Below are 26,093 nucleotides of genomic sequence, written 5' to 3'. Positions count from 1 at the left end.
TAGCCGTACACTGAGGATGACGGAAGTAAGTGCATGACGGGAGAAAAAATACACGTGTGTCGGGAAGTTTATATCGGAGTGTGCGAAAGGAAGCCTGACAGCAGTGTTTTGGTGAGAATCTGTAAAATATAACGATTCACGAATATGTAACCCCTTTGAATAATTGCGTTTTTGTGTTTTCTTATAATCTAAGATTAACTGACGAGCTGATCGCAACCACCGATTTAACTGCGATTAAAGCGTGACTCACAAGCTGCGGCGATACTTGTAAGAATGTTCATCTTAGAAATAAGCTTAGCTGTCTTCAGTGAAAAAGTTTTTTTTAGCGTAGTGTAAATTTTGCTTTACTTTATGAAAGGTTTGCACACTTTGGTGGCTGCCAAAGGACTGCATAAAACGGCTATAGCAGAAAGGTGCATTTTGTGCGAAATGACTTATCTATGTATAGCTTTCAGTTTAACATTGCAAACTTTCCCTAGATTTTTTTTCCGAGTAAAATTAATTATTTTAACTAAATTCTTGCCTTCAGGCTTAAGTTATTGTCATAACAGAAATTACATAAATGATTGTTCTTGGTCCAGAATAAATGACAGTAATTGATATTTCCAGTGTAAAATGTTTCGTTACGCACCAATAAGTGTAAAATAACGTGAAATAAATATTTTTATGAGTTATGTGATACTCATACTTTATTTACAATGCCTTCTGCTGTCCATAGGTCAGTGTTTCTCAGCCCGGTCCTCGGGGACCCCCAGACGGCGCGTGTTTTTGCTTCCTCCCCGCCTCACACTGGGGTGGGTCTGGGGGTTCGGGGAACCAGTTTGAGAAACACTACCATAGACCATCGCACTCATATACATATACATAGTTTTTTTTCCCTTCTGTTTCTTCTACTTGTTTTGTTACTTATAAATAATGTGTTATCTATTATTTAGCCAAAACGTTTGCAAAATTCTACCTTTTTAGTTTGGCTGGCTGTGATTTGAAAAACTCGCCTTTTGCCTTGCAGTTTCTCTCTGGGTGTATCCCTGAAGACTCAGCCATGACTTCCAAGAAGGCTCAGGACAGTGATGACCGCTTCCTTCGCGTGAAGAAAGACCCCCGCTTCTGGGAAATGCCAGAGAGGGAGCGCAAAGTAAAGATTGACAAGAGGTTCCAGTCTATGTTTCACGACAAACGCTTCAAGCTGAAGTACACTGTGGACAAGCGTGGCCGACCATTCAACCACTCATCGTCAGAGGACCTGAAGCGTTTCTATGAGTTAACGGACTCGGATCAGTCTGATGAGCAGAGTGAGCCGGCGGATGAGAAGCAGAAAAAGAAGAAGCAGAAGTCTAAAGTCAAAGTGGGACATGAAGAATATACCGAGGATGGGGAGCCACTGGAAGATCTGCCAGAGAAAACAACACCGGAGGCAAGCAGAAAACCTGTAAAACTGAAGGGGAGTCTGGAGAGGCCTAGCAGGCCTGTGACAGCTCAGGGTGTTAAGGGAGTGACAAAATATGAAAAAGGTGAGATGTTAACTTATTTTAATTGTATTTATACTTGTTGGCATGTTACCTTTTAAAGTCAGCATTTTATTAATTATTAGTTTCCTATTTCTATGACTTAAGTCACAGGAAAGATTATAAAGGCCTATGTTGCATAATCTTGTTCATTTGGTTTTTGTTTTGTTTGGAAGGTCAAAAAGTGCAGGCAGAAGAAGAGAAGGAAATGTGTGTTCAGGGTGATGAGGAACCTTCGGATTCTGGGGCCGATCTCTCTGAGCAATATGAGACGGACGAGGAAGGGGACGAGGAAGGGGATGAGGAAGGTGAGAGTGTCAGTGACTCCGAGGATGAATCAGAGGAGGACAGCGACAGTGGGCCTGACTTGGCAAGGGGGAAGGGTAACATCGAAACAAGCTCAGATGAAGATGAGGAAGATGAGGTAGATGAATTGCTGCGTCGTGAGGAAGAAGAGATCCAGCATGACTGGGGTGAAATGTGGAAAGACGCCCCTCGAAATGACGATGTGAGTAGCTCAGCTTCATTGACTCATGTATTGTAAGTGTAGTCCTTCTTGAACTTTCCTTTGTAGTAATATAAAGAAAACCTGCCCATAGCCTGGAAATGTTGTTTTTGTGTGTGTGCTTTCCTTTCCAATGACAGTGTCTTCAGATCTTCAGTTCAAATGAAGATTTTTCGTATTTGAAGTTAGTTGCTATTAAATTGTTTCATATTTCTAGCAAGTCTGGGACTCATTTGCTTATTCCACATGAAAGGTGTCTGTTCAGTCCCCAGACTGTAATCCGAGCAAAACTGTACATTACTCAGTCTGCTTGTTTCAGTCGTCAGCCGATTAACTTTTTCTGGTTGTAACAAATCCAGTGCGGGATGCTGTCATGGCAAGTCATAGATCTTAGATATTATAACAAGAAAAACTGTCTGGACAAGGCTGTTGAAAGCATATGTGTCGTCTGCAACAGGTCACCCGGAGACTCGCTGTGTGCAACATCGATTGGGACAGACTGAAGGCGAAAGATTTGCTGGCATTGTTCAACTCCTTCAAGCCGAAAGGAGGGGTTGTGCTGTCTATCAAGGTATGGCATGAACTCTTATTGACCTTAATCTTTTCAGACCTTGCTTCTATGGAGTTCAGATGTACATAAAATGGGCAAACGTGGGGGAACGCGTGTGCCTCAACAATTTAGGACACAGATCGGAAGGTTGCTAGTTCATATCCTGGACTATGGCATAGTGATCCCACAGCAAGTCTGTAAACACCAATTGCTCCAGCGACTGTCTAACCCTGCTTTCCCCACAATGTTGCTAGGGAGACAAAGCGTCTTCTGAATATATTATATGTGAATTGTGGGACTGTCTGTATCATCCCTTTTTAAATTGATTCCTCATTGTCGCTTTGTCATTTAGATCTACCCCTCAGAGTTTGGGAAGGAACGGATGAAGCTAGAACAGGCCCAAGGACCAATGGAGCTGGTTGCATTGCCAGAGGATCCGGAGAAGGACACGGAGGAAGAAAGGTATATACTAGAACCCACTTTGATTTAATGTAGATTTGGCTTTTTAATGACTATGCTTTGCTTCGTATGACATCTAGTGTAATGTTGGTTTTGATTATTATGAACACCAGATGGCGCTATTTTGTCATGGTACAGGTCACCGCCTAAGCATTATTGACGTTCTTTCCATTAACATGGCTATTCCTCAGCTTTTTCGAATTGAAATGCTTTATTAGAACTTATTGCCTTTTCATTGGAAAGGAACCAAGTGTGCATTGGTGCAATATGTGGTTTTGTGACCCAATTTATGAGAGACGGTGAACTTATAACATTTTTTCTTGATTTGTTTTTCATTTGACACAGAAGTTTGGATTTTCCCAGCTTCATTGGCAGCGAAATTGTGTTTCGGAATTGGTTGTGTTGAGGAAAACATAAGTTAATTTACAAACAAGAGGAAGCCGTTCGGCCCATCAAGCTTGTTTGGGGAGAACTTAACATACCTCAGAGTTATTAAAATCTTATCTAGCTCTGATTTAAAGGAACTGAAGGTTTTAGCTTGCACTACACTAGCAGGAAGACTATTCCATACTCTAACTACACACTGTGTAAAGAAGTGCTTCCTCAGATTCATTTTAAAATGTTCTCTAATTTCCACTTATGGCCACGAGTTCTAGTATTTAAAGTAATATTAAAATAGCCATTTAGCTGAACGGCATCCAGGCCTGTTAGAATCTTATATACTTGGATCATGTCCCCCCTTAGTCTCCTTTGCTCGAGGCTAAACAGATTCAGCTCAGCTAACCTCTCCTCATAAGACATTCCTCTAAGACCAGGAATCATTCTCGTAGCCCTCCGTTGCACCCTTTCCAAGGCAACAATGTCCTTCTTAAGGTATGGTGGCCAAACCTGCACACAATATTCTAGGTGGGGTCTTACCAAGGAATTATATATTCGTAGCATCACCTCCCTTGACTTAAACTCCACACACCGAATAAACAGTTCCTGCATGGATCTCAGTATTGAGTGTTAAATACCCAACACAAAAAAACCTCAACCCAAGGAAAACTACCAAATAAAGTGGAGAGTGACTTCTAAACATGACAGCACCCAGCACCAGCCCTAGCTGATGTAGCAGTGTGACCTCCAGCACCTTCTGTCCAAGGAAAACCCCAGCTTTTCGGGAGCTGGCGCCCTGGGCGGATTGATCGATCCTGGCCGCACCCGAATGATTCTGCAATTGTTTTTGTCCTGTGTCTTCCTGCAGGATTTCCCGGGAGAAGATGAGGGACTACCAGTTTAAGCGCATGCGGTACTACTATGCTGTCGTCGAGTGCGACAGTACAGAAACGGCTGGCAAAATCTATGACGAGTGTGATGGCTATGAATATGAGAGTAGTAGCTCCGTGCTGGATCTCCGGTGAGTGAGTTGCCCTGGTGCATTTACTAACAGAACTGATTCTTAATGTCCGTCGTTGTTATTTCTATATACCAACAATAGGTGGCACTAATATTAACTTAATATTAGTAAATAAAGTGACACTAATATAATTAACTGGCAAATGTTGTTTAATTGGGGGTGGCATGGTGGTGCAGTGGTTAGCACTGTTGCCTCACACCTCTGGGACCCGGGTTCGAGTCTCCGCATGGGTCACATGTGTGTGGAGTTTGCATGTTCTCCCCATGTTATCGTGGGGTTTCCTCCGGGTACTCCGGTTTCCCCCCACAGTCCAAAAACATGCTGAGGCTAATTGGACTGGCTAAATTGCCCATAGGTGTGCATGTGTGAGTGAATGGTGTGTGAGTGTGCCCTGCGATGGGCTGGCCCCCCATCCTGGGATGTTCCCTGCCTCGTGCCCATTGCTTCCAGGATAGGCTCCAGACCCCCGTGACCCAGTATGATAAGCGGTTTGGAAAATGGATGGATGGATGTTGTTTAGTTATTGAATTGTTCACGTAACTGCTTGACCAAATCCCTTATTGGCATTTCTAAATTTGAATTATAATGAAGCCTTTCTGGTTCTTACTCAAGCATAATAATAATCGATACTTTATTGATCCCGTTGGGGAAATTGTCTTTACGCCTCTCTCAACTTTGTAGAGTAAGCTGGTTGTGAAGGGCAGCCACCTGTTAGGGCGCCCAGGGAGCTGGGGGTTAAGGGCCTGGCTCAAGGAACCACAGACGTGCTGAGGCTGGGTTTGAACCAGCGACCTTCTGATTACAAGCATACATAGTCTGGCAGCATAATCACAGTGCTACCTACCTCCAGCATGTTACGACATTTTTTATTTTTTTTTTTTAAATAAAGGTTTAACTGAGAAAGCAGGTGTGGTGATATAAATGTTCTTGGCTGTAGTTTACTGCAATAAAGTGCAGTACTGCTAGGTGAGCCCATACAAACAGAGATGGTTAGCATCACAACAGTGTGCTTCCATTCGGTAATCAGTGTAGAATGTGCATGTGTTCAAACATGCAGACCAACAGCTAGAATGCCGGTATTGAAGGAACGGTAGCCATCCAACCCAGCCCCCTCACCATCAGCCCTCATGGATGGACCGGTGCAGCACCGGAGTCCAGTCTTTGCTTTGGTCAGCTTTCCTGAACATGGATGTCGTATTTGGCTTTGCATGCGTTGCGGCGGACTGTGGCGACATGACGTTTATTTTCTCATAATCAGCTCTAAAGCTGAATTTCCCCCGTTGCCGGCGGCGAGTGTCGGTACGCCCTCCTTCACGCCCGCTGGCAGCCGGAGTTTAAGGCGCTCCTGCAGAAGGGCCGACGTCCAAGTTGGCTGGGCCGTCGATCGGCACGACCACTGGCATCCGAGGCCCAGGCAAAAAACTGGCCTCTGCATCTACCGCCGGAAGGCTGGGCGGGTTGGGTTGGCTCGCAGAGAGCCTTCCTCTTCACGGTAGACCTGCGGCACAGCTTCGCGGATTTGTCACTGGGTCTCCCCCCCCATGTGAGCGGGGGAAGGCAGCCACAGAGCTGTCGTCAAGCTGGCATTGGGGTGCAAGTAGAGTGTGACATTTGAGTTGCAGGCCTCTATTTGAAGGCTGTTTAGTTCTAACTCGGAGTTATTTAGCTTGGCTTAGGGTCTTGGTACAAGTATGCCGGAATGTGCAAGAAGCACCCGCTGCACATTTGGAGAACTCCGAAAATGTTTCAGTTTATTTGGACAAATTAAACTAAAACCTGCGTAATGATGCTACGTGCGTCGTTGCCATGTGCAATGAATGTTTCCCGTAGCCTTGTACAGAAGGCCGTGCGTCTTATCACTTAATCGTCAAATCATGGTCTGGATTATGGTGAAGGAAACCTACTTCTCTCACCCATTTCTCTTAATATATTTAATTTAAAATATAAAAAAGTAATTAAGCATGTTGTCATTTTTGGTGCAAACAACCCTGAAAAACAAACCGAGTCAGGAATTATAGTAAAGGCAGTTTTGAGGACTCTTCCATCAACGTGTCACTGCCTGGATCGTTGGGATCCCATTGGTTATTTTTCTACATGGTTCCCAGTTTTTCCATGACGTCACGAGTAGCTGAAATGTGTAAATTGGTGGACTACAAATCTGCCTGCCCGATAACAATTCCCTCACTGTTTAGACATAGTGCCCCGATTGTTATGGTTCCTCTATTTCTCAAACAGGTTTATTCCAGACGAGCTCACCTTTGATGAGCCGCCAAAAGATGTTGCCACAGATGTGGACTTGGCTGCCTACGACCCCAAATATTTCACCTCAACTGCGATGGCAACATCAAAGGTAGGATGAGGCATGGCGAACCTTCAGCGCCCAAACAAAAGACTTTCTATAAATTAAAGCGGTAATTGAGCCGTAACTCTACGAGACTGCGGAAGGTCATGTCTCGCTACTCTCCATGACAGCCTTAATGGGACCTACTGCTGCACGTTAAGACGGCTTGGCTGGCAGCCCCGTAATTTGTTTCTCTGACCTTGTTCACCTCACAAAAGAAGGGTCAGGACTCCTTAGCCATTGAGAGAAGCCAAAGAGTTGATCAGTCATAGAAGAGCCCGATGCTACACATGGACAAAGTAGTTGATGCTCTGGTCTTGTGTGTGCAATATGTATGCATGTATATATGTTACATGCTTATGTATATATACATATGTGCATGTGTTTGCATATATGTATATAACATACATCTGTATGGCTGCAGTATGTATGCATGCAAAAAATGAGTACATTTTATTTTTATGGTTTGTATGTTGTGTGTGATTCAGGACGTGACTGATGAATGGATGCTTTTTCTAGTTTTTAATTCATCTTTACTTCAACCCAACTTACACGGTGGCCCTAGAGAAATGGCATTTCATGGTAGTTAAGGTGGGACATGGCATGCAAATGCAAATACACGCGTGTGTGTGTGTGTGTTACACTCAAGGTGGAGCTGACCTGGGATGAGACCGACCATGAGCGGGTCACAACTCTAAACAGGACGTTCAAGAAGGATGAGATCCTGGACATGGACTTCCAGGCATACCTGGCCTCCTCCAGTGAAGACGAGGACGAGCAGGAGGACGAAGATCCAGAAGGTCTTTACCAGATTGTGTATCTGTTGGAACTTGCCGTAGTTAACAGTTGGATTTAGTTGTTCAATTTTTAACCTTACAGAGAGATTATAAAGCATTGCTGTTGTCACTGTGCTCCAGGCGATGAAGACCACAGGGTGGAGAAGAGAACCAAGAAATCCCACAAGAATGACGCAGAGCAGATTGCAAAGTACCGGGAGCTGCTGAAGGACATTCAGCACAAGGACGTGAAGCTGGAGGACAAAGCCATGGAGATGGAGGTCACTTGGGTCCCAGGTATTATCCTGTTTCCAGTCGGAAAATTAGACATGCCATGCTGCGTGCCGTTCAAGAAAAGTCTTGTACAATTTTGCCCCTTCAAGTGAAAAATATGCATTTAAATGAAAATATTCTGGGTCATTTCCGCTGGTCGTGCAGAAAAACTGTAATGTGGCCACTGCAATTTCCAGAAGATTCCAGCTAACACCGAGGTTGAGGGAGATAAGCATTCACACTTTAATTGCACGCATTAAGCTCGTCTCGTTATATGAAAAGTCCGGCACTCGCAGTGAGAATTTCAGTCCAAAGTAACCACCATTGGTTGATCTGTAGCCAGCATGAAGTGACTATCTGTGTGTGTTTGCTCTCTCTCTGTGGTCTGGGACTGCCTGCAGTCAGGCAGCCATTACTGGGGCTTTGGAACTGCTGGAATTCCAATCATGAATGATTGTTTGGTTTGGTATGAATTAGAGGATGTTTACCTCCAATGAGAATGTGTTGAAAACCCCGTGGCTGGACACCTCGGTAGATCTGGCACGCCTCACGCGTGGGAATAGTACCGACTGACGTAAAGCAGATTATATTATCTGCGTCTTTGTGAATTTTTTTTGATTGTGTTACCTGGATACTTTTGCACGGGGGGAACGCAGAGATGTCAGACGCAAATGATGTTTGAAAGGGTGGAAAATGTTTCATTATGTGTGCTAGGCAGCCCTACTGTGACAGAATATCTCCCAGACAGTCACCTTTTCATCAATTATCTAGTGAAGTTAAAATGAGCACAAACAGGCTTCTTTTTTTTCTAGCTATTACAGTTACCCAGATCATTTTGGCTTCTCCTTAAGTACTTAATGGATAGTTATTTTTGCAAAGCATTCTGAATGTGGTGTAGGGGAAGAGTGCAAAGTACTGTTTAAGCATTGTATGAGCTGTGTTGCAGTCTCCATGAATAGCTGGCATTCAGCTTTTTATCCACATTGCCTTTTCCTCTCTAAGAGCATTGAGTTCAAATATAGACAGTTTGCTATCATTGCTGTCGGACGACGAAAAACGAAGGCAGGTGCTTCGGGATGTCATTCCCATAGTGGCCTCTAGAGGGCAGGAATTATTCCTGAATAGAGACTGCTGGTATAGATGCAGTGTTACTTTATCACACCACTGTTTATTGTGGTATTAAGTAACACATCTGGTGAGTTAATTCTGAATTGAGTATTAGGTCTCATCAGCTCCTAGCAGCCATTTTGGAATTTCTCCAGAATGTTCGGTCTTCTTAGAGATGTTGCATGGTCTGTTCTGCTTTTCCGGTCAACTTTTCCGAGCATTATGGTCTTTTTCCAATGACCGCTGACTCTAAATTCCAGTACCTGTAATTCTAATTGTAATTCCAATTCCAAGAACTGCCAGACTGGAGTGTAGAGAACATTTTGCTCCTGAAAACACACAGGCAGGTAATTTTAATATCAGGGTTTGCTTCGTTGCAAATGGTGAGGAGGCGATGAAAATCGCACCTGGAGGTCAAGTGTATGTTTGAGATTTTGAGAGCGTGAACGCAAACCTTTGTGTTGGGTTAGTATTGGGGGGGGGGGGGGGGTGTTGGTGTCAGATGCCTTTCATCCAAATCGAGCATCTGAAGCGCCGTTAAGTCCATGTCCAAGTAATTACATAACGGAACACAGGCACTCTCCGAAAACACGGCCGCATGTGAGGCAGAGGCAGCACAGGTTGCAGGCAGATGTTTGTCAGAAAGCATCACTCTCATCAGCGCAGCAGATGACAAGCCTCAGTCTGTCAGAGGCAGACTGGGATAAACCTGGAACCTCATTTATTTCCCTTCACCATTTCCTCGTCCCCAGTGTTGACTGCTTTTGAGACCTACACAAGGCCTTCAAAACAGGCCACTGAGTGTCGATCCATTCAGCTCCCCGCATCTCCGTCTTTACTCAGCAGGTCCTGATTCAGGCTGCCTTGTGTGACAGATGTGCGTGGTCCGCAGCGCAAGACAAGAAAGGCAAAGTGCTCAGAACTGTTCCTCTGCCTAGATATGTTTGTAGTTTTTTTTCCTTTTTTCTCCAATACACAAATACACAATACATCAGCAACACCAGGCCACAAATAAACAGACAGCCTTGATCTGTTTTGGCCTTGGTTGTAGTTTTTTTTTGGAGGACAGCGAAGCAGTGAAAAATAATAATTTGATGTTCTTCAGTTGCCTTCCATTGGCAATGCTTAAGCATGCTTTTTCTATTTTAAAGGTTCAATTTGTGCAGCATGACTAATAAAAAGAAGAAAAAAATGGGAAGAAATACCTAGTAAGCCATGGGCATTATATTATGGTAAATTATCGCAATCTCTGATGCTAACTGTAACTTAACTTTACTGGTAAAACTGCCCAGCCTTGCAGTATAATCCTCGATGCTGGTTTCTGGGGTAACCTTTAGGTCAGCTGGTCAAACCCAGGTGTGAGGACTCTTCAGCCAATCAGTCCTCCTAATTAGTAATCTAGTTAGGGAGTTGCAGTGAAAACCCACATACCCAACAGCCCTCTCTGGATAAGATTGCCTACCCCGTTGTACTGGATAACTGTGCCTTTTGGGGACATGCTCTGTAATGTCATATTTGAGGCAACAAAATGCAGAGGCCGCTCAGAACAGAAACCATTCCTCAGAAAAGCATGTCGTTCCAGCTTTTTCACGACATTTTAATGCTGACGTCGATGATTCTGGCTTCTTCTGTGGAGCTGTGCCATTTTGTCAGCTGCTGTTGTGCCGCTGCTGGGAACAGAATGGTCCTCGTACTGGAATCTGGTGGATCTGCCACGGCACTGGGGAGGATAATATTCCTTACTGGAAATAGCGCTGAGTTACACTTTTTTGTTTTTTTTTTTAAAGCAGTGTTTTATTTAATGCTCTGGCGCAGAGTTTCACACTCTGCGAGGCTTTTATGCAAACAGACACCCAAAGAAGCATTAGGCACGAAGCCAGGACCCCAGCGGACTCGCACGCCCTGCACAGAGCGATCATCACGCCGGGACTGTGCAGTCCAGCCGCCTCCCACATGTCCCAAAGAGACACTTCCAGCTGCCTCAAATTGCTTCAGCATTGGTGGTGTTGACTCGGCTGGATGGATGCAGATGAATGAGATCAGAAATCTTAATTGTTTGTGGTCCTATCACTTGGTCCTGGATTCTGCCGTAATGGAAGAACTACTGGTAACACTTTACTTAAAGCACTCATGTATAATGCATTATAGATACCTCCATGATGCATTATAATGCATTTATGAAGTATTATACACATGGCTATAACTCTTTTTATAAAAAGGCATGACATTATAGCCATGTTTATTCATTATGCATGAATGCTCTATGACGCTATCATCTATAATGCACTGCAAATATTGTCATAATGCATTATAATAGTTTATACTGACCTTAGTCTTCACTTATAATGCATTATACCTCAGAGCTTCACAGAGTATTCATAATGAATTATAAAAATGGCTATACTGTCTTATGCCTTGTTATAAAGAGTTACGGCCATGTTTGTAAAACTTTTAATAATAGTTTAACAGATGATGAATGTATTATTTGAATGTATCTATAATGCATTATGATGACTGCATTAAATAAAGAGCTTCCGAATTGTTTCATGTTTCTCTAAGCAAACGTATGGAACACCCTGCTTCCACCAGCATCCCTGGCACCTATACGGCATTCCGACGTCGTGTAAACGTCATTTTCCTCATATACGTTTGTCCTTTTCTCCCCATCGCTGCAGGTCTGAAGGAGACAACGGAGCAACTGGTGAAAAAGAAACTGGAGCAGAAGGTCCAGCTGACCCCGTGGGAAGAATTCCTGCAGAAGAAGAAGGAGAAGAAGAAGCAAAAGAAGGCGGAACACAAGCAGGTTGCGGATCTGTCCGGCTCTGCTGGATTTTTATTTTTTTTTTTTTAATAGAAAGCAATTTAATATGCTATAAAGGAGCTCCATGTTTACAAGCCACCTACTTTTTCCTATTGCATCATCCATTATGTTGCGGTGGCTTGTTAAACGCAGAGCTATCTGGCATCGCGTTGCCTAATGGTATCGCTGCATGTGTGGTATGATCGTTCTTCATTCGAGTGGAAAGCTTTAATGTGCTCTGGGCCAAAAGGCCTGCTTCCTTTGGTTGGACCTGAGACACAAGAGCAGTTGTTTTAATACCAAAGGATCTTTAAAAATGAGATTCTCGAATCGTGAGAAGATGAAGGGATTCGTCTCGCTCTCCCCCCACGAAAAGAAAGTGCACACGAGCCCAGCCCCCCTGGCAGCAGCGTTATCCCCCCCCGCCGTGCACTCACTGTCTACCTTGTCGCCTTCTTTCATCAGGGTCAATATGAGCCAAAATAAATATCATTATCCGGAGTATATGATTAAAGACAAACTTGTTTTAGCCCAAAAACATGACTTTGATCATGGGGCCTATGTGTACTGTTAGTTGGAGGGAGTTTAGCCATGGATAAACTGGAAAGTATGTGTTTTACGCGTTTACCCTTGTCGCTGTTTTCGATATTGATGTAGCATTTGTGCACTGCAGCTGAATTTCACACTATCACAAATATAGCATTACAGCAGATAGTTAACATATTACAATATGTCTTATTAGCATATAGCTAGATACTGTTTCATTCTACCTGTCCTACAACGTCAGTGTATTGTAATATGATTGAGTACAAGCACCTTGTTAAGCAGGCTTGTTAAGAATGTTTTATTTTTATCTGTCGTATTATTAATACAGGCTACCCCTCAGTCTGACCTAAGTGATGATGACCTACCACCCGACGTTGACCTCAGTGATCCCTACTTCGCTGAAGAACTTGGAATATCAGGTTTTTTTCCTCATTGTCACCCGTTCTAGTCTCTGACCAATGCGACAGTAAGCTAAACATAGTGCGGAAGGAAGGAAATTAACAATATTACCGTGTTCTATTTTTATATAAACACCAGCACTGACTCGCTGTCCCTCAAATTAGTTTTTAAATATACTGATTTCATTTTTGGCAGTGACTTCTGAAGGTTTCCTTTTGATCTGATCAATCGAGTAGAAAATGTGTGACTTTGCGTTTGTGAGCAGAATGGAAGAGTGATAAATGAAAGGCAGCTTGGCTTCTCCATACGCGAAGCTCTTGGTCTGCCTGCAGATGACCTCAGAATAATGATTCCTAAGAATCATTTCACATACAGCTTGGAGTCCAAAGAAAATGGATCGAGGGCAGAATGTATTGTAAACAGTCTGGAAGAACGTAATAAACCTTGCATGCGGTGCGGGTTCACAAGCAGCGACGGCTGAACCGAAGAGGCGTCGTGAGCCGTAATGTAAAGCAGAACCTGATCTCCCTCGTCCACTTAATTGTTTTTTTTTTCTTTTTTTCTTTTAAACTATGCTTGTCGCTGTCCCTTGATCTCAGGGTCTGAACTGAAAACAAAGTCCAAGAAGATGAAAACATCTAAGGAGGAAGAGAGGACACCGGAAGAAGAGGCTGAGCTAGAAAGGCAAAAGGTCAGTTTGACAGGTTACATGTGTTAGGTCATCAACATGCCACTTTCCCTTAATGTCACACCCATTTGATCTCTTGTTATTGTTACTTTTACTCTTATGGTTACTAGGCAATGAGGTACCTGTCAGCAGAGTTTAGAAAATGTGGTGTTCACGGGATAGTTATTTATTTTATATATGTTTTGCCAGTGTTAGGCAGGGATTGGCAGATTACTCCCTTAAGCACAAAAAGACCTGATGACTCATTAATCAAAATGGCCGTTTATATAAGAGAACTAAGCATGTGTTGTTTTTGAGGTTTAATGAGCTGTTGAAAGACGACTCGCATGACACTTGAAGAAAAACACCCCTGTCAGGAGCAGAGTGGTCCATTCCAGATTCATTTTATTAAGACGTGGCTCTTTTGGGATTTACACTGGAGGGGTGTGAGTGTGTGAAACGTCTCTCGATGCACTCGTCTCTCGCCAGGCGGAGATGGCGCTGCTGATGGATGATGAGGGCGAGGAAGACGCGCAGCGCAAACACTTCAACTATGACAAGATCGTGGAGCAGCAGAACCTGAGCAAGAAGAAGAAGAAGAAGCTGCAGAAGCGGAATGAGCTGCAAGAGGAGGATAACTTTGAGGTCGGCCCCCCTTGCTATCTTCCTCACGGCAGCTTTACCTTTGAGCCACGCACCCAAACCAGATGTTTTGGCCCATGACATTCACACTGCCCTACATGAGCCATCTACAACTTTAGGGGTTATACCTGAGTGTGGATTCTGTGCTTTTAAGGAGGACTTTCTGACCTCTATGACCAAAGGCTGGCAGTCTCACCCATTGTGTCGTCCAAGTTGCCCCACACAAAAACTGTTACTCATTGAAAATGGTTATTCTTAAAAGTATAGCTGGCGAACTTATGTTTGCTCTAAATTTTTGGATATGACGATGGCAGTCATTTCGAAAAAGCTTTTCCCCCTGGGGCATGGAATAGTGAGCATTTAATTTACAGTAAAGCTCGCAGTTTTGTAATGACGGGTCGTATGTACTGTTGTAATCCTCGAAAAGGTTTCATTCACGGAGATGTGAAGCCAGCCGTTTGCAGTAAATAAAAGTGCCCAACTAATTTTTGTGCTAAATACTGCCAGATGTAGCATGTTAGATATCATCTCTCTCCTGGTGTAATGATTTGGAAACGGATAATGACATGAAATTGACCAAAGGCCAAGTTTCAGAATCTAGGTAACTTGCCCTCACAGGGTCCTAAATGCTAAGCATACTTCATTGGTATCTCATAGTGCATCATACTTGTGCTGTGATGTATCATTTTATTGATGCAGGCCTTCAATGCGATCACTGCTTTCACCAAAACAAAATCCCTGCTTATTCTCTCATTGCTTCTCATGTTACAGGTCGATGTAAAAGATCCCCGCTTCCAGGCCATGTTCACCTCGCACTTGTACAACCTGGACCCCTCAGATCCAGGCTACAAGAAGACCAAGGCCACTCAGAGGATCTTGGAGGAGAAGCGGCGACGGCGGGAGGAACAACAGCAGGAGGACGTCATAAAGAGGAAGCAACAGGAGAAGGAACACGGAGTCGGTGCCAGACAGCAGCCAGCTGGGCCAAAGAAGGCCATGGACCCTGGTCTGTCCATGCTCATCAAGTCCATCAAAAACAAAACAGAACAGTTTCAGGCCAGAAAAAAACAAAAGACAAAGTAGAGTCAACATGAAATATTGGTGGGCAGACTAGAGCAGACTAGTGGCCTGAAAGCTTATCACACTGAGCAGTTTATATAATTAACTCTTAAACAGAATCATCAAGAGTTTTCTTGTTGCTTCGAAGTGGAGCAGAAATCCACCCGAACGGATTATCTCATTAAAACCGTCAGATTAATAATGTGGTGTGTGGAGTTGCATCTGTCTGTACCGGAATGTCCAGGAAGTTCAACCCGTTTTGAAGTGCATTCCCCAGTGGAATGCAATGGTATTAATGGCTCCTTTCAAGCTTCCGGCATGAACCACTGATGGAAGAAGACTTTTATGTTGGACAAAGGACCCTCTCATGTCCTTGTTTTGACTTTGGAATGATAAGAAAAGTAACTGAACTTAAATCTCGTCCTTCCATTCGGTGAAACACTGGCCGAGGGGAACACAATCCTTTTTCGCGAGTGACCCTGACCGTGGCTGAAGCGAAGGGAAGAAATTCCATGAGGCCAGTTGAGTGAAATATGATCCCATTTGTTCAAGATCCCATGGATAGTTCCTTTTTTAAAATTCTGATAATCCGCATGAAGTTGTCCCTGTGTTGTGTGCTTTTAATTTAGTTTTTTGTGAAGTCCTTTTGATTCTTAGGGCGTGCTTGTGCCATGAGTCATCTAGGGGTTCAGAGATTTTTTTTAGATGTGCTTGTTTATTAAACAGCTGTAACTACCATGGTTTACTGTGAAACAACTGTGTCATTAATGGGTCATCTCTCTAATTAATTCCTTTGACTGAACGGTATCGTCATAGTGGTTTTCCATCATCTACATTAATTCATGGATCTCCTCAGTTAAGCTTGGTTTTCAATTCTGTATTCCTGGAGAACAGGACCCGTATTCACAAAGCATCTTAAGGCTAAAAGTAGCTCCTAACTTGCTGATTTAGGAGAAACTCCTAAAAATAATGGGCGTGTCAGTCCTAAATGTGGGACTCCTAAGTTTTTTTTTTTTTACTAAGACCAATTCACAAAATCCCTTAGCGTTAAAAGTAGCACCTAAGTCTGGGAAAACAAAGTAGTCGAGAGGACTCCTAAGTCACTAAGACCAATTCACAAACAACCGCAAAATGACTGCTTTCAATCCACGTCGCAATGTCTTGGAAACATTATACAAATATTGAATTGCTTAAAGGATACCGCCTCAGTCAGGAGGGAATAATGATTGTTATGGAGCTTGTGAGGGATGCAATAACATCTCCAACAAACCGAAAGAGCCCAATCATATACGATGGAAACCGCTTATAGTGATCACGTCTGTCTAGGTGAAAATGATCACTATAAGCAGATGATCATAACCAATTTTTAAATTTTTCTTTGTCTCAGGCAAATGACCATCTAATTGACATTTGTATATTTATTACATGTATATAAGGTAAAACGGACAACCTCGCTATATACTGCATTTTATTGACGTTCAAAATACAGTACAGATATTTCAAATACTTTTCAAATTACTGAAATGTGTATAATTGAAATATGCTATAATACAATAAAATATACCTCATCGTTGTTCCGCTGCTGCATCTCGTTGGCTCAGTTTTAGCAGTCTATCATAAGCTTTGTTGAGTGTATATAAGTTATTGAGAGAACAATGTTTTCTGTGCATGCAGCATTAGCCTCAGGTAGCTAGCCAGAACCAGACAGGTTACTGCAAGGCAAAATAGGGCGATCGAAGTAAAGAAAAAAAAAAATTGTTGTAATTGTCTCCATATGGTGTCATGTTTAAAAAGACCAATAATAAACACTGTAAGCGGACTACTTGATTACTAGATTACTATAAACGAATTATTTAAACTGTATTTGCACAGGATTCTGCCAAACCTTTTGATCCATAATTGGCTGAGCACTATAACCATGGCCACCATAAGCAGTTTATGGGATGTTGCGCATACATTTTCACCAGCACATACTGGCCGCTCATCCTCCAAACCCCGTGATTATTGCAGGCAGCTTGTGCATGAGAACTGAGAGTCTTACTCTTATCTTAGGAGTCGGCTCTCTTCCTAACTAAAAGTTGCTCTCAGCCACTTTAATAGGTTTCAGGAAAAAAAATCTCTAAAAACTTTTAGTGCAATTTAGGAGAACTCTTAGTGGTAAGATAGAAGGATTTGTGAATACAGGGCCCAGGACTCATTTCCATATATATATATATATATATATATATATATATATATATATATATAAAAAGTTGATAAGCATAAGTTTATATGTAATTTGTGAGCAGGTGGAAGTATTTATTATACTGGTAGATCAACGTAAAATTCCCATATGCAACTGGGACACACTAAGCCAAAATGCTGTTTTTACTTGTCACTTTTCATTCACACTATGGTTTCAAATATTTTTCCTTAAAAGCATCATGACACCATTTACGTTAGAATGGTGAAAGCGTGATTTGATATTCAAAATGCCTCACTATGCGCGTGCCCATGAATTACACTTGACCTTGGAGCTCATTTGGGTGGAACGGGTAGGTGGGCACATCATGCTGTGCTTACTCTAACGACATCATATTGTAGGTTCTGGATGCTGTTGCTTCTTGGGACATTTCAGGTGAAAGCCCTCAAGGACCAAACTGAATTTCAATGTGGACTGTGGAAAAGAAGATCCTGTTTCAGCTTTGTGGTCCGTCAGAATCCGTTCCAGTTTATTTCTGCCTGTGTCTCCATCAAAACATCTGTTGAGGATAATGTTTAGATAATCCAGGAGAGTGGAATCCTGACCAGTGCTTGCACTCCGTAGTGTCTGTGTGTCATCTAGACCATTTCAAGTAACGCCCGTACTAAAATGTTGCTGTGTGAGGCTCCAGAAGGGGCTCTAGCAGTGCTACAGCGTCCTTGGTAAAGCACCATATCTATACACCCAGAGGTTCCAGTTCCAAATTCATTTTAAGTTTCTTTGGTTTGAGACAATGAAATGATAATTGACTTACAAGGCAAGCATAGGGCATACAGCAGTCATGCCCAATTTAAAACCAGTGAAAGAGTAAATATCTGAGGTGACTTCATTCAGATCTATCGGAATAAGGAAATTATTTTAAATTGTGCGGTGAAATATTCAAGTAAAAGTACGTCCTTGTATTCCTACCAAATGCGTTAAATGAAATTAACCCATGCATCACCCGCGTCATCGGCCGTGGCAGGAGAAGGTTAGTGAAACTACTTCATACTGCTCGATTAATATCAGCATTGCATATACTAGTTCGTGAAAGAAGCCCAGATTGTTTGCGTGGCATGACCATATGTTAAAGGGGGACGACAGATGTCTGTAAACTTGAATTTCCTTTCAAAGGCAAGTATTTAGCTGCTATATTCCCAATATGGAGACACTGCCTCTCATGAAATACAGATGGCGGTTTGATGGTCAAATACGCTTGTCATAGATTTTTTATACACTTTGCAATTCGTTAGCTTCAAAACAAACGTTGCCTTCGAAATTTTTACACAAACTAATTTTTGACTCGCCCGTATTTATGGGTCATACAGGAGATCCAGGTGAGAATTACGAAAATGAATCCCACGTACCTGTACAATGGCGAATAAAGTATTCTTTATTCAAAAGAAGTATTATATAAGCATTCATTAATTTATGAAAGATAACCGGAAATGAATCCACACCCCACCCAGGTTAGTGAAGTGGGATTATTTTGTCATATCCATATACAGCAGCACAAAATAAGGTTCCCCCAGGACCACGGTGCGAATGCATGGAACTAAGGGAGGGCAAAAACACGGGACGGTCCAAAACAGCGGGACTGTACGTGAAGATTTATATATGTAGTGCACTGAAAGTTCTATGTACGTTGTATATATTATTCTAAAAATACAAAGAATATTAGTAACGACAATAACGATCTACTGCAATTTTTGATTCGCGATCAGGTCATTGTACTCATACAGTGCCGCGCTCACGTGCTCCAGCTGCCAGGGAAGCGTGCGCGCATGCGTCACGTGACGCCGCTTTGCCAATGAACTAGGAAGTGATTTGCTCGGCGGCGTGTCGGGCTTCACGGCGAGTTGAATGCGGTGCGGCTTGTTTTTAAAGACCAGCGCCAAAAATAACAATCTAGCATCGATCGCAGCAAATTAGATAGCCTTCCGCTTGCACTGTCGAAAGTAGCCTATTTAACATGTGCAGTCTGAACGTCTTTGACTCTGAATGTTTCCACGCAGCTCGCTAGTTAGCTAACGATAGAAGTTCCCCCCCATTCAGAAAAGCTTGCTAGCAAACTCTTGCAATTCAATCGACGGTGTCAGCTTCCTGGAGTACAAACGGCATTATGTGTCTTTTTAACCATCTAACGTAGTAAAAACATTTTTGGATATTCTACACGTAAGGTTTAAAGACTGTCTCTTAATTGTTGCCATATTTAGTTAATTTAGCCGGCTGGTTAGCTAGTCGCATCTCAAGCTAATTGCTAAATTCAGTTTACATTGTGCTGATCACAAATACATTTTAAGAACTGATGCATAGTAACAACTTAGGGACTTTCATAGTAATTTGTACAATTTCTAAACTTTGACTGAAAGCGAATGGACATTAAATTTACCAGTGTCTATGCTTCTGGTGGTCAGTAAGAGTCTTGACTTTTCGGTATTCAAATCCAGAATTTTGTATTCAGTAATCATGTAAATACCCTTAAAATACTTTATGCATTCTGAATGACCCCGTAGTGTTATAATCGTACCTTCACACACATTAGTCAGCATCAGTTGCTCTCTACCTGCCACCGGCTCGTCTCTTTTCATACCCCATTCTCCGTGTTTTCAGCGTTCTCTCCTGCTATGATGCCTGCCCTTTGAGTGGCGGCCAGGGCATGATGCCTCCTGAGCCGGGCTGGGGTCATGGAGAAAATAATCCAAGAAGCCGACGTGCGGCTGCCCTCTACTTTCCTGCGAATCTCCGACGGCTCGGCGGAGACACCGAAAGAGCAGCCACGGGACAGGAAGGCAATGGGGTTTGTGCTGGTGCATGCAGGTTTGTTTTGACCAGTGCAGTGCCAGCCTGCTACGAAACCCATAACGACTGGCTATGCTTTTAACTCCTAGGATGTGAATAAGGGATACAGCTCTTTATGGTGCACTTTGGATCTTAATTGATGCATTTTAATTTTCTGTATTGGACTACTCAATTATTTATAAATGAATTGTCCGCTTTTGTTCAGCCATTGTTTAACTAGGTTTGGCCTTTGAAGTCTATAGGCATGTCCTAAGCTTCAGTTTTCCTCATTAAGCCATTATAGATTGTCCAAACCCATTCTGAAGCATTGTTTGCGCTCTTATAACTCAAGGCCTTTGTTGCGGTACTTTTATTGATTGTGCCATAATTCATATGTCAAGGTGTATTACTTTGTTTGAGCTAACTAATGTCTGTGAACAATGCAGCCTCCTGTATGTCATAGGCATCTCAGCCTTATTGTCGCTCCTACTTCTTGTTCATTTCAGGGGCCGGTTACCACTCGGAGTCCAAAGCCAAGGAGTATAAGCATGTCTGTAAGAAAGCTTGCCAGAGGGTGAGTTTGCACCAGAGTCCCCCTGCATGTTAAAAAGCAAGTAAAACTGCGATGTAGTACCAGCAAGTATTGCGCAGAAAGAGTGACTTTGTCATCCTGTGTTTTCTGTTTACTGACGGTCGCTCTTGCCCCAAGAAAGGTTCAAAATCAGGGAGAGAATCAAAGCTGTTGCGGTATATCGCTTTATTTACAGGAATAAATCAAAAATGGCTGAAAGCATGCCAGAGAATGTAAGTCATGTGCGGATAGCAGAGCTGCATCATGCTGGAGGCTGTCTGGGTGCAGCCAGATTGCTTCAAGGACGCCAAACCTCAGGATAAAATTTATAGCCTAGTATCTCTTAAGGTGTTTTTCTCCACTTTTTTTTTATGAGATAGTACGTCTTAATTTAAAGGGCTGCTACATTTGCTATCATGTTATTGCCTCCAGACCGCACGCTGCACACCTGTATATAAGGGTATTGCTGTTCCAATTGTTGTGCTGAAGTGTTCACTTTTGTATATTTATACTTTTGATGAAAATGTTACCAGCGTAAGTTGAATCCCATGGTCACATGGAGTGGAAGTGTCAGTGAGTTGCTTTTGTGCTAGAGGTCAGTGTTGAGCAGTGGCCCTCAATATGTGCTTTGGATGTGTCCCTCAGGCTGTGGAGAAGCTGAACGCTGGTGCCCCAGCAGTAGAGGCTGTCACTGCGGCACTAGTGGAGTTGGAGGTACGCTCCCACCTCACACCCTGCTGTTCTCTGGAACAGTGTTTCCCAGTCCGGTGCTCATGGACCCCAGACAGTCCACGTTTTTGCTCCCTTCCAGCTCTCAGTAGGATGCTAGGACTGAGAAGAAAAATGTGGGCTGCTTTGCAGGGAGCGGAGGAGGAGGGAAAATGTGGGCTGCTTTGCAGGGAGTGGAGAAGGAGCAAAAATGTGGGCTGCTTTGCAGGGAGTGGAGAAGGAGCAAAAATGTGGGCTGCTTTGCACGGTGCGGAGAAGGAGCAAAAATGTGGACTGTTTGGGGCTCCCTGTGGACCGTGCTGGGAAACACTACAGTACAGTACCTATGGAGTGTTACTCTTCTCAGGGTATAATAAATCTGACTGTGTGATTGGCTGGGGGCGTGCAGTCGTTTTAATGGCATCGTTCGCAGAAACGCAGTGAGAGTCGGAGTCCTTGGTGAATGTTATCCAGCTGCTGGATGGAGAGCGAAGGGAAACAGCTGGAGGAATCCAGTGCCAAAAAAGCCCGACAGGTGTCTTAAAAGTGGTTTGAACTTCACAGGATTCTCCTTTCACCAATGCGGGCATGGGCTCCAACCTGAACCTGTCAGGGGAGATTGAATGCGACGCCAGCATCATGGATGGAAAATCCTTGCAGTATGGGGCAGTCGGTGCCCTCAGTGGTAAGATCTCTAAGCTAGTGAGTCTGTCACTGGTGTTATGTTTGTCCCTGGTTGTGCCTGTTTAATGGCATGAGCTTCTGCATGATAAATCCCTTGCATTGCTTTCCCCTGGGCGGAATGGAGGGTCCTCTCAACCCTCCTTTCTTTTCAGTGTTCTGGCAGTTGTCTTTGGCTCTTGTAAAAATGGCCGCTTTGGTTGCCCATGCCGTTTCCATTATGCTGTACCCCACTGTGGGCTTTGCCCTGGGTGTGCTTCGGATTATGACGGGCGTAAGCCGCAAAAAAAAAAAAAAAAGCGGTCTATTCGGGCTCCAAGAGAGTGCCACTTTGTGGAGTCTACTCCTCCGGAATGGGCAACTGGAGATGTTTTGCCAGAGTATTGCACCGTTCTTCCATAAGGAAGCCCTAGAAGGCCTCAAAGCTTACAGAGCATTTGCATCCTACTGAAAGAGATTTGCCAAGGCACGTCGTCTACTCAAAAAGGCAGCAATCAGAGAAGCAGGAAGTGTTTACCGTCGTAGCCAAAGCTGATAAGACTGTAGTGCTTTGCTCGAACAGTTAACCATAAAATTGTTACACGGCAAAGGAATTCTTCTTGGCGCAATTTTTTAACGCTCCCTGTCCATGCATTTCCCATAAGGTTTTTGCTAGGAGTCAATTGAGAGTGAAGCCCTGTTCCAAGTACTTCCTTCCATTATATCCTTCCTGTATACATCTGTTTATATGTGTATGCCTGCATGCATGCACGTGTAAGTTTCAAGAGGCCAATTGCGGCTGCATTTCTGGAGCACGCAGTAAACTCTTCCCATCTTCAGCCGAGAAATCCTGCGCGTCACGCTCCACTAAACTGATCGCCAAAAGGGACAGTCATCAGTATTCAAGAACTAGCTACTCTATCAGTTTATTAAACTTAAAAACACAAGTGAGGAAAGAATCCCAAAATACCGTGTAATCCTTGGGACAGATAATCATCTTCAAAAAGAGTAAACAATTAGTGAATTTCCATTTGCATTTCAAATGAGTCCTTCCCCATTGTGATTATAAGCCCGTGATCTAGATGGGAGCCATATAGTTTCACCCTATACTTCAGACATTTTGCCATGTAGTAAAATAATAGGTTTGAGCCCCATTTGAGATGCTGTCCTTTGAGATGTTTTTGCATGGCCAACTGTGGGCTCTGCTTGTGGACCCCGGCGATGGTGTTTATACACAAAGCTTGTTGTTCCCGTCGGGTTCAGCTGTCAGAGTGACAGTGGGAGTCGGAGACCTTTTCACAGAACACCGCATGTCTTAGCGAGACTTCGCAGTAAATACATCCTGTTGTTCTTACCATGCAGACGTGCTGTATTATCAGTTCGTAGCGGTGACTGATTTTCAGTCACCCTTCGGTGATCGATGTTAATGTGGGACTCCGCTTACTCTGCCCAAGACGGAAAGAAAGTCTGTTGACTGCATAAGTGCCTTTTCAGTTCAGCTCACCGCCTCTTTCCTTGTTTAATTGATTTTTGGTATGATCAGTATACCGCATTTGGTATATGTGTGTTGGGGGTACTGACACCTGTGTGCTGCTCCTGTTTGTCTGTCCCAGGCATTAAGAATCCCGTGTTGGTGGCGAGCAGACTGCTGAGCGAAGCCCTCAAAGGAAAGCTGTCTGCGGGTCGTGTTCCTCCATGGTAGGTCCTCCAGTCAGCAGTGGCACCTCAGCCGCCTGACCCCAAGGGAGCACCACCTTTGATGGGATGCCCAGGCCTACAGTGGAGAGCCTCTGTTTTGACAGCATGCTCTTCAGATTAGGGTTTCCTTAGGAATCCGCGAAACTTAATATATCAGCTGTTGCGTTCCTTCCCCTTGGAATATGGAGTGTGTGAAATAGTGTTTCCTTTGAATTCGCTGAATTTAGTTCTTTTTAAACATGGGAGGACCATCATAGATGCAGAAGAAACAAGAAACAGGGCCCCTTCTCCTCAGTAATAGCGTTCAGCCGAAATCAGCATGATTCTGGCTGGCAGTCGCTAATCATTTCCCAGAAAGCACCTGGATTTATTTTATCGATTCATTGCTTGGCGAGCACTCTTGTTCCAAACGACTTTTAAACAGTTATGCATTTCCGTATTTCTGCACAAGTGCTTTTTAATTGTTGAGTGTTGAGACCTTTGTAGATTATTCATTGACTTAATGTGACCCTCCCAGTCTTTTATTTGGAACCACTGGAATGCTAAAAGCAAATGTTGTTTTGTCTGTCGCCCGTTCTTGTTACCTCACAGCAGTCGTAATCACGCCCTGAATAACATGCTCGGTTGGTTCTTCTGTCTCAGCTTTTTGGTGGGGCGAGGAGCCTATCACTGGGCAGTGGGCCATGGGATACCGCCCTGTCCTTCAGACAAAATGGCCACGAGTGAGTATTTCGCCCCCGCTGAGTCTTCAGAACGCCCTCCTCTCACCTGCAGCTCTTGCCAATGGACCAATGTAGGCCATAAAAATGATGGGTGTTGATAAGATGCAGAGGCAACCAACAGGGAACCTTCCGAAGGTGGTGCTGATACTCAGGTCCCTGGTTATGGCACAAGTGCATCTCTCTCTCTCTATCTCTCTCTCTCTATCTCTCTCTCTCTATCTCTCTCTCTCTCTCTTTCTCCTCTCTCTCTCTCAAAAATCCAATAAACGGCACCACTGGGCTAGGCATGTGATATGTTTATTCTATTTATAGAGTGTTTGCACGCAATGCAGCAGATATGTGTTAATATGAAGTTTCGCTATGAGGTACTGCAGAGCTGGAATGCTTTGTTCTGTCCATTTGTACAGCTGGGTCTCTCAGTCTTAACTTCATTCCCCCCCCATCCTATCAGAGCATTTCTGCTTTCACCTTGCTAACTAGTGCTACAACATAAGCTTAAGACGTTTCGGTCCAGTTCCTTAATCACGTGATTAAGGGTTTCTTTTAACATCCTTACTGTACTAATGAGTTGCACATATCACACACACATGCCGACTGTGACTGATTTCCTTGCATATTTAGTGCTTCAGAAAAACACTTGGGCCCATTTCCCTTCCTGAACTGAGCAGCCACAATTCAGCAGTTATTTCATAAGAACATTGCATCTACAGCCGTGGAAAAAAAAATTGAGACCACAGCACAAATTTTTGTTTCACTCATTTCTCAATTTATGGGTGTGCGTCTGTGAATAATATATATTTTTCTGCAAACTACAGCCTGGTTCTCTGTTTCTCATCGATGAAGGGCTTCTTCCTTGCTTTGTGGTACCTCAGTCCTGCTTCTAGGAGCCTGATACAAACTGTCCTAGCAGTGCACTTCACACCTGCACTTTATGCTTCCCATTCCTTTTGAAGGTCACTTGACGTCATCCTTCGATTCATGAGAAACTGTCGGATCAGTTAGCGGTCATCTCTGGCATTAAAATGTCGCTTACGCTCTTCTGCCAGCAGAGCCACAATTAAACCAGGATTTAAAAATGCAGATTTGTTTAAAAATATAGAGTGGTCTCTCAATTTTTTCCCACTGCTGTATATCTCAGTTTTAAGTTCATCTATCATGAATTCAGGTGTTTTTGATCATGAAAGCTGTCTGATGGATTTAAAGCAGAACCCTTCAGTGCTGATGTATTGTCTTCTGGATCCATTCTGTAAATATGAAGCTATTTTTCATTTTTAAACCATGTTCCCGAATGTTCCAGGAGCTCTGGATCACGTAGGTTATTTTAGTAGTGTGTTACTGAATCTGAGTGACTCACTTTTATAACATCAGACAACCTGCTCATCTGACCGATGCTTTTGCTCATTGAGACAAAGCGCACTGCGCTTTTTAATAGGAACTTGCTGCATTCCATTTTCTGTTCCGTAAACGTCTTTATAGCAGCCGTGTTTCATAATTACACAATAGTTTTGACGCATGCGAAGCAAATTGTTTTGCAAGTGGTGATATTTTTCCTGATTGTCCCTTTAACAAAATGTCTATATAATCCTTTGCCATGAATCTTGAGCCAAAAGCACATTTTTTTTAACGTTGAATTGTTCATTGGATCCTAAACTGTTCTGGATTAAGAACCTCAATTCTGTTTACTGCCACGTGTGCTGCATACTC

At 43.3% G+C, this 26,093-nt stretch overlaps 2 protein-coding genes across 8 annotated transcripts in view; both read left to right on the top strand.

The window, feature by feature from the left end:
• Position 1: 1 nt before the first annotated feature.
• Positions 2-15,768, top strand: esf1 (ESF1, nucleolar pre-rRNA processing protein, homolog (S. cerevisiae)). 4 transcript variants are annotated; one of them, XM_049008294.1, is made up of 16 exons: positions 84-111; positions 194-267; positions 719-794; positions 1,010-1,511; positions 1,682-2,013; positions 2,468-2,581; positions 2,913-3,022; positions 4,266-4,418; positions 6,654-6,768; positions 7,409-7,559; positions 7,677-7,832; positions 11,591-11,718; positions 12,590-12,680; positions 13,260-13,351; positions 13,817-13,972; positions 14,741-15,768. In XM_049008294.1, exons 4-16 carry the CDS (start codon positions 1,043-1,045, stop codon positions 15,050-15,052), a joined length of 2,379 nt encoding a protein of 792 aa, XP_048864251.1. In that variant the 5' UTR covers positions 84-111; positions 194-267; positions 719-794; positions 1,010-1,042; the 3' UTR covers positions 15,053-15,768. The 4 variants fall into 4 exon arrangements, with proteins under 4 accessions (XP_048864248.1, XP_048864249.1, XP_048864252.1 ...); XM_049008292.1 differs by lacking the exon at positions 194-267 and having other exon boundaries at positions 52-111; XM_049008295.1 differs by lacking the exon at positions 719-794 and having other exon boundaries at positions 71-111.
• A 3,024-nt stretch (positions 15,769-18,792) lies between these two features.
• The window catches only part of tasp1 (taspase, threonine aspartase, 1), a 31,657-nt gene continuing 24,356 nt past the window's right edge, over positions 18,793-26,093 (top strand). For 2 of the 4 annotated variants that reach the window (XM_049008928.1, XM_049008924.1), the window contains exons 1-7: positions 19,069-19,424; positions 19,863-20,069; positions 20,537-20,604; positions 21,247-21,315; positions 21,874-21,994; positions 23,583-23,667; positions 24,310-24,389. In XM_049008928.1, the coding sequence (XP_048864885.1) occupies positions 19,937-20,069; positions 20,537-20,604; positions 21,247-21,315; positions 21,874-21,994; positions 23,583-23,667; positions 24,310-24,389 (556 nt within the window). In that variant the 5' untranslated portion in view covers positions 19,069-19,424; positions 19,863-19,936. Of the gene's footprint in view, positions 18,849-19,060; positions 19,425-19,862; positions 20,070-20,536; positions 20,605-21,246; positions 21,316-21,873; positions 21,995-23,582; positions 23,668-24,309; positions 24,390-26,093 lie in introns of those variants that run through there. The other 2 variants (XM_049008927.1, XM_049008925.1) reach the window with 2 other exon arrangements.

This window comes from Brienomyrus brachyistius, chromosome 3 (genome assembly GCF_023856365.1).
Source record: "Brienomyrus brachyistius isolate T26 chromosome 3, BBRACH_0.4, whole genome shotgun sequence".
NCBI classification, from domain to species: domain Eukaryota; kingdom Metazoa; phylum Chordata; class Actinopteri; order Osteoglossiformes; family Mormyridae; genus Brienomyrus; species Brienomyrus brachyistius.
The sequence above is the reverse complement of the archived record's forward strand: the minus strand, read 5'-3'. Positions and strand labels throughout refer to the sequence as shown.

Coding starts and splice junctions, on each gene's coding strand:
- esf1 (XM_049008291.1), top strand. CDS start 34: ATGACGGGAGAAAAAATACACGTGTGTCGGGAAGTTTATATCGGAGTG. Junction 7,833..11,590: donor GGAGGTCACTTGGGTCCCAG/GTATTATCCTGT, acceptor CCATCGCTGCAG/GTCTGAAGGAGACAACGGAG. Junction 13,352..13,816: donor CTGAGCTAGAAAGGCAAAAG/GTCAGTTTGACA, acceptor GTCTCTCGCCAG/GCGGAGATGGCGCTGCTGAT.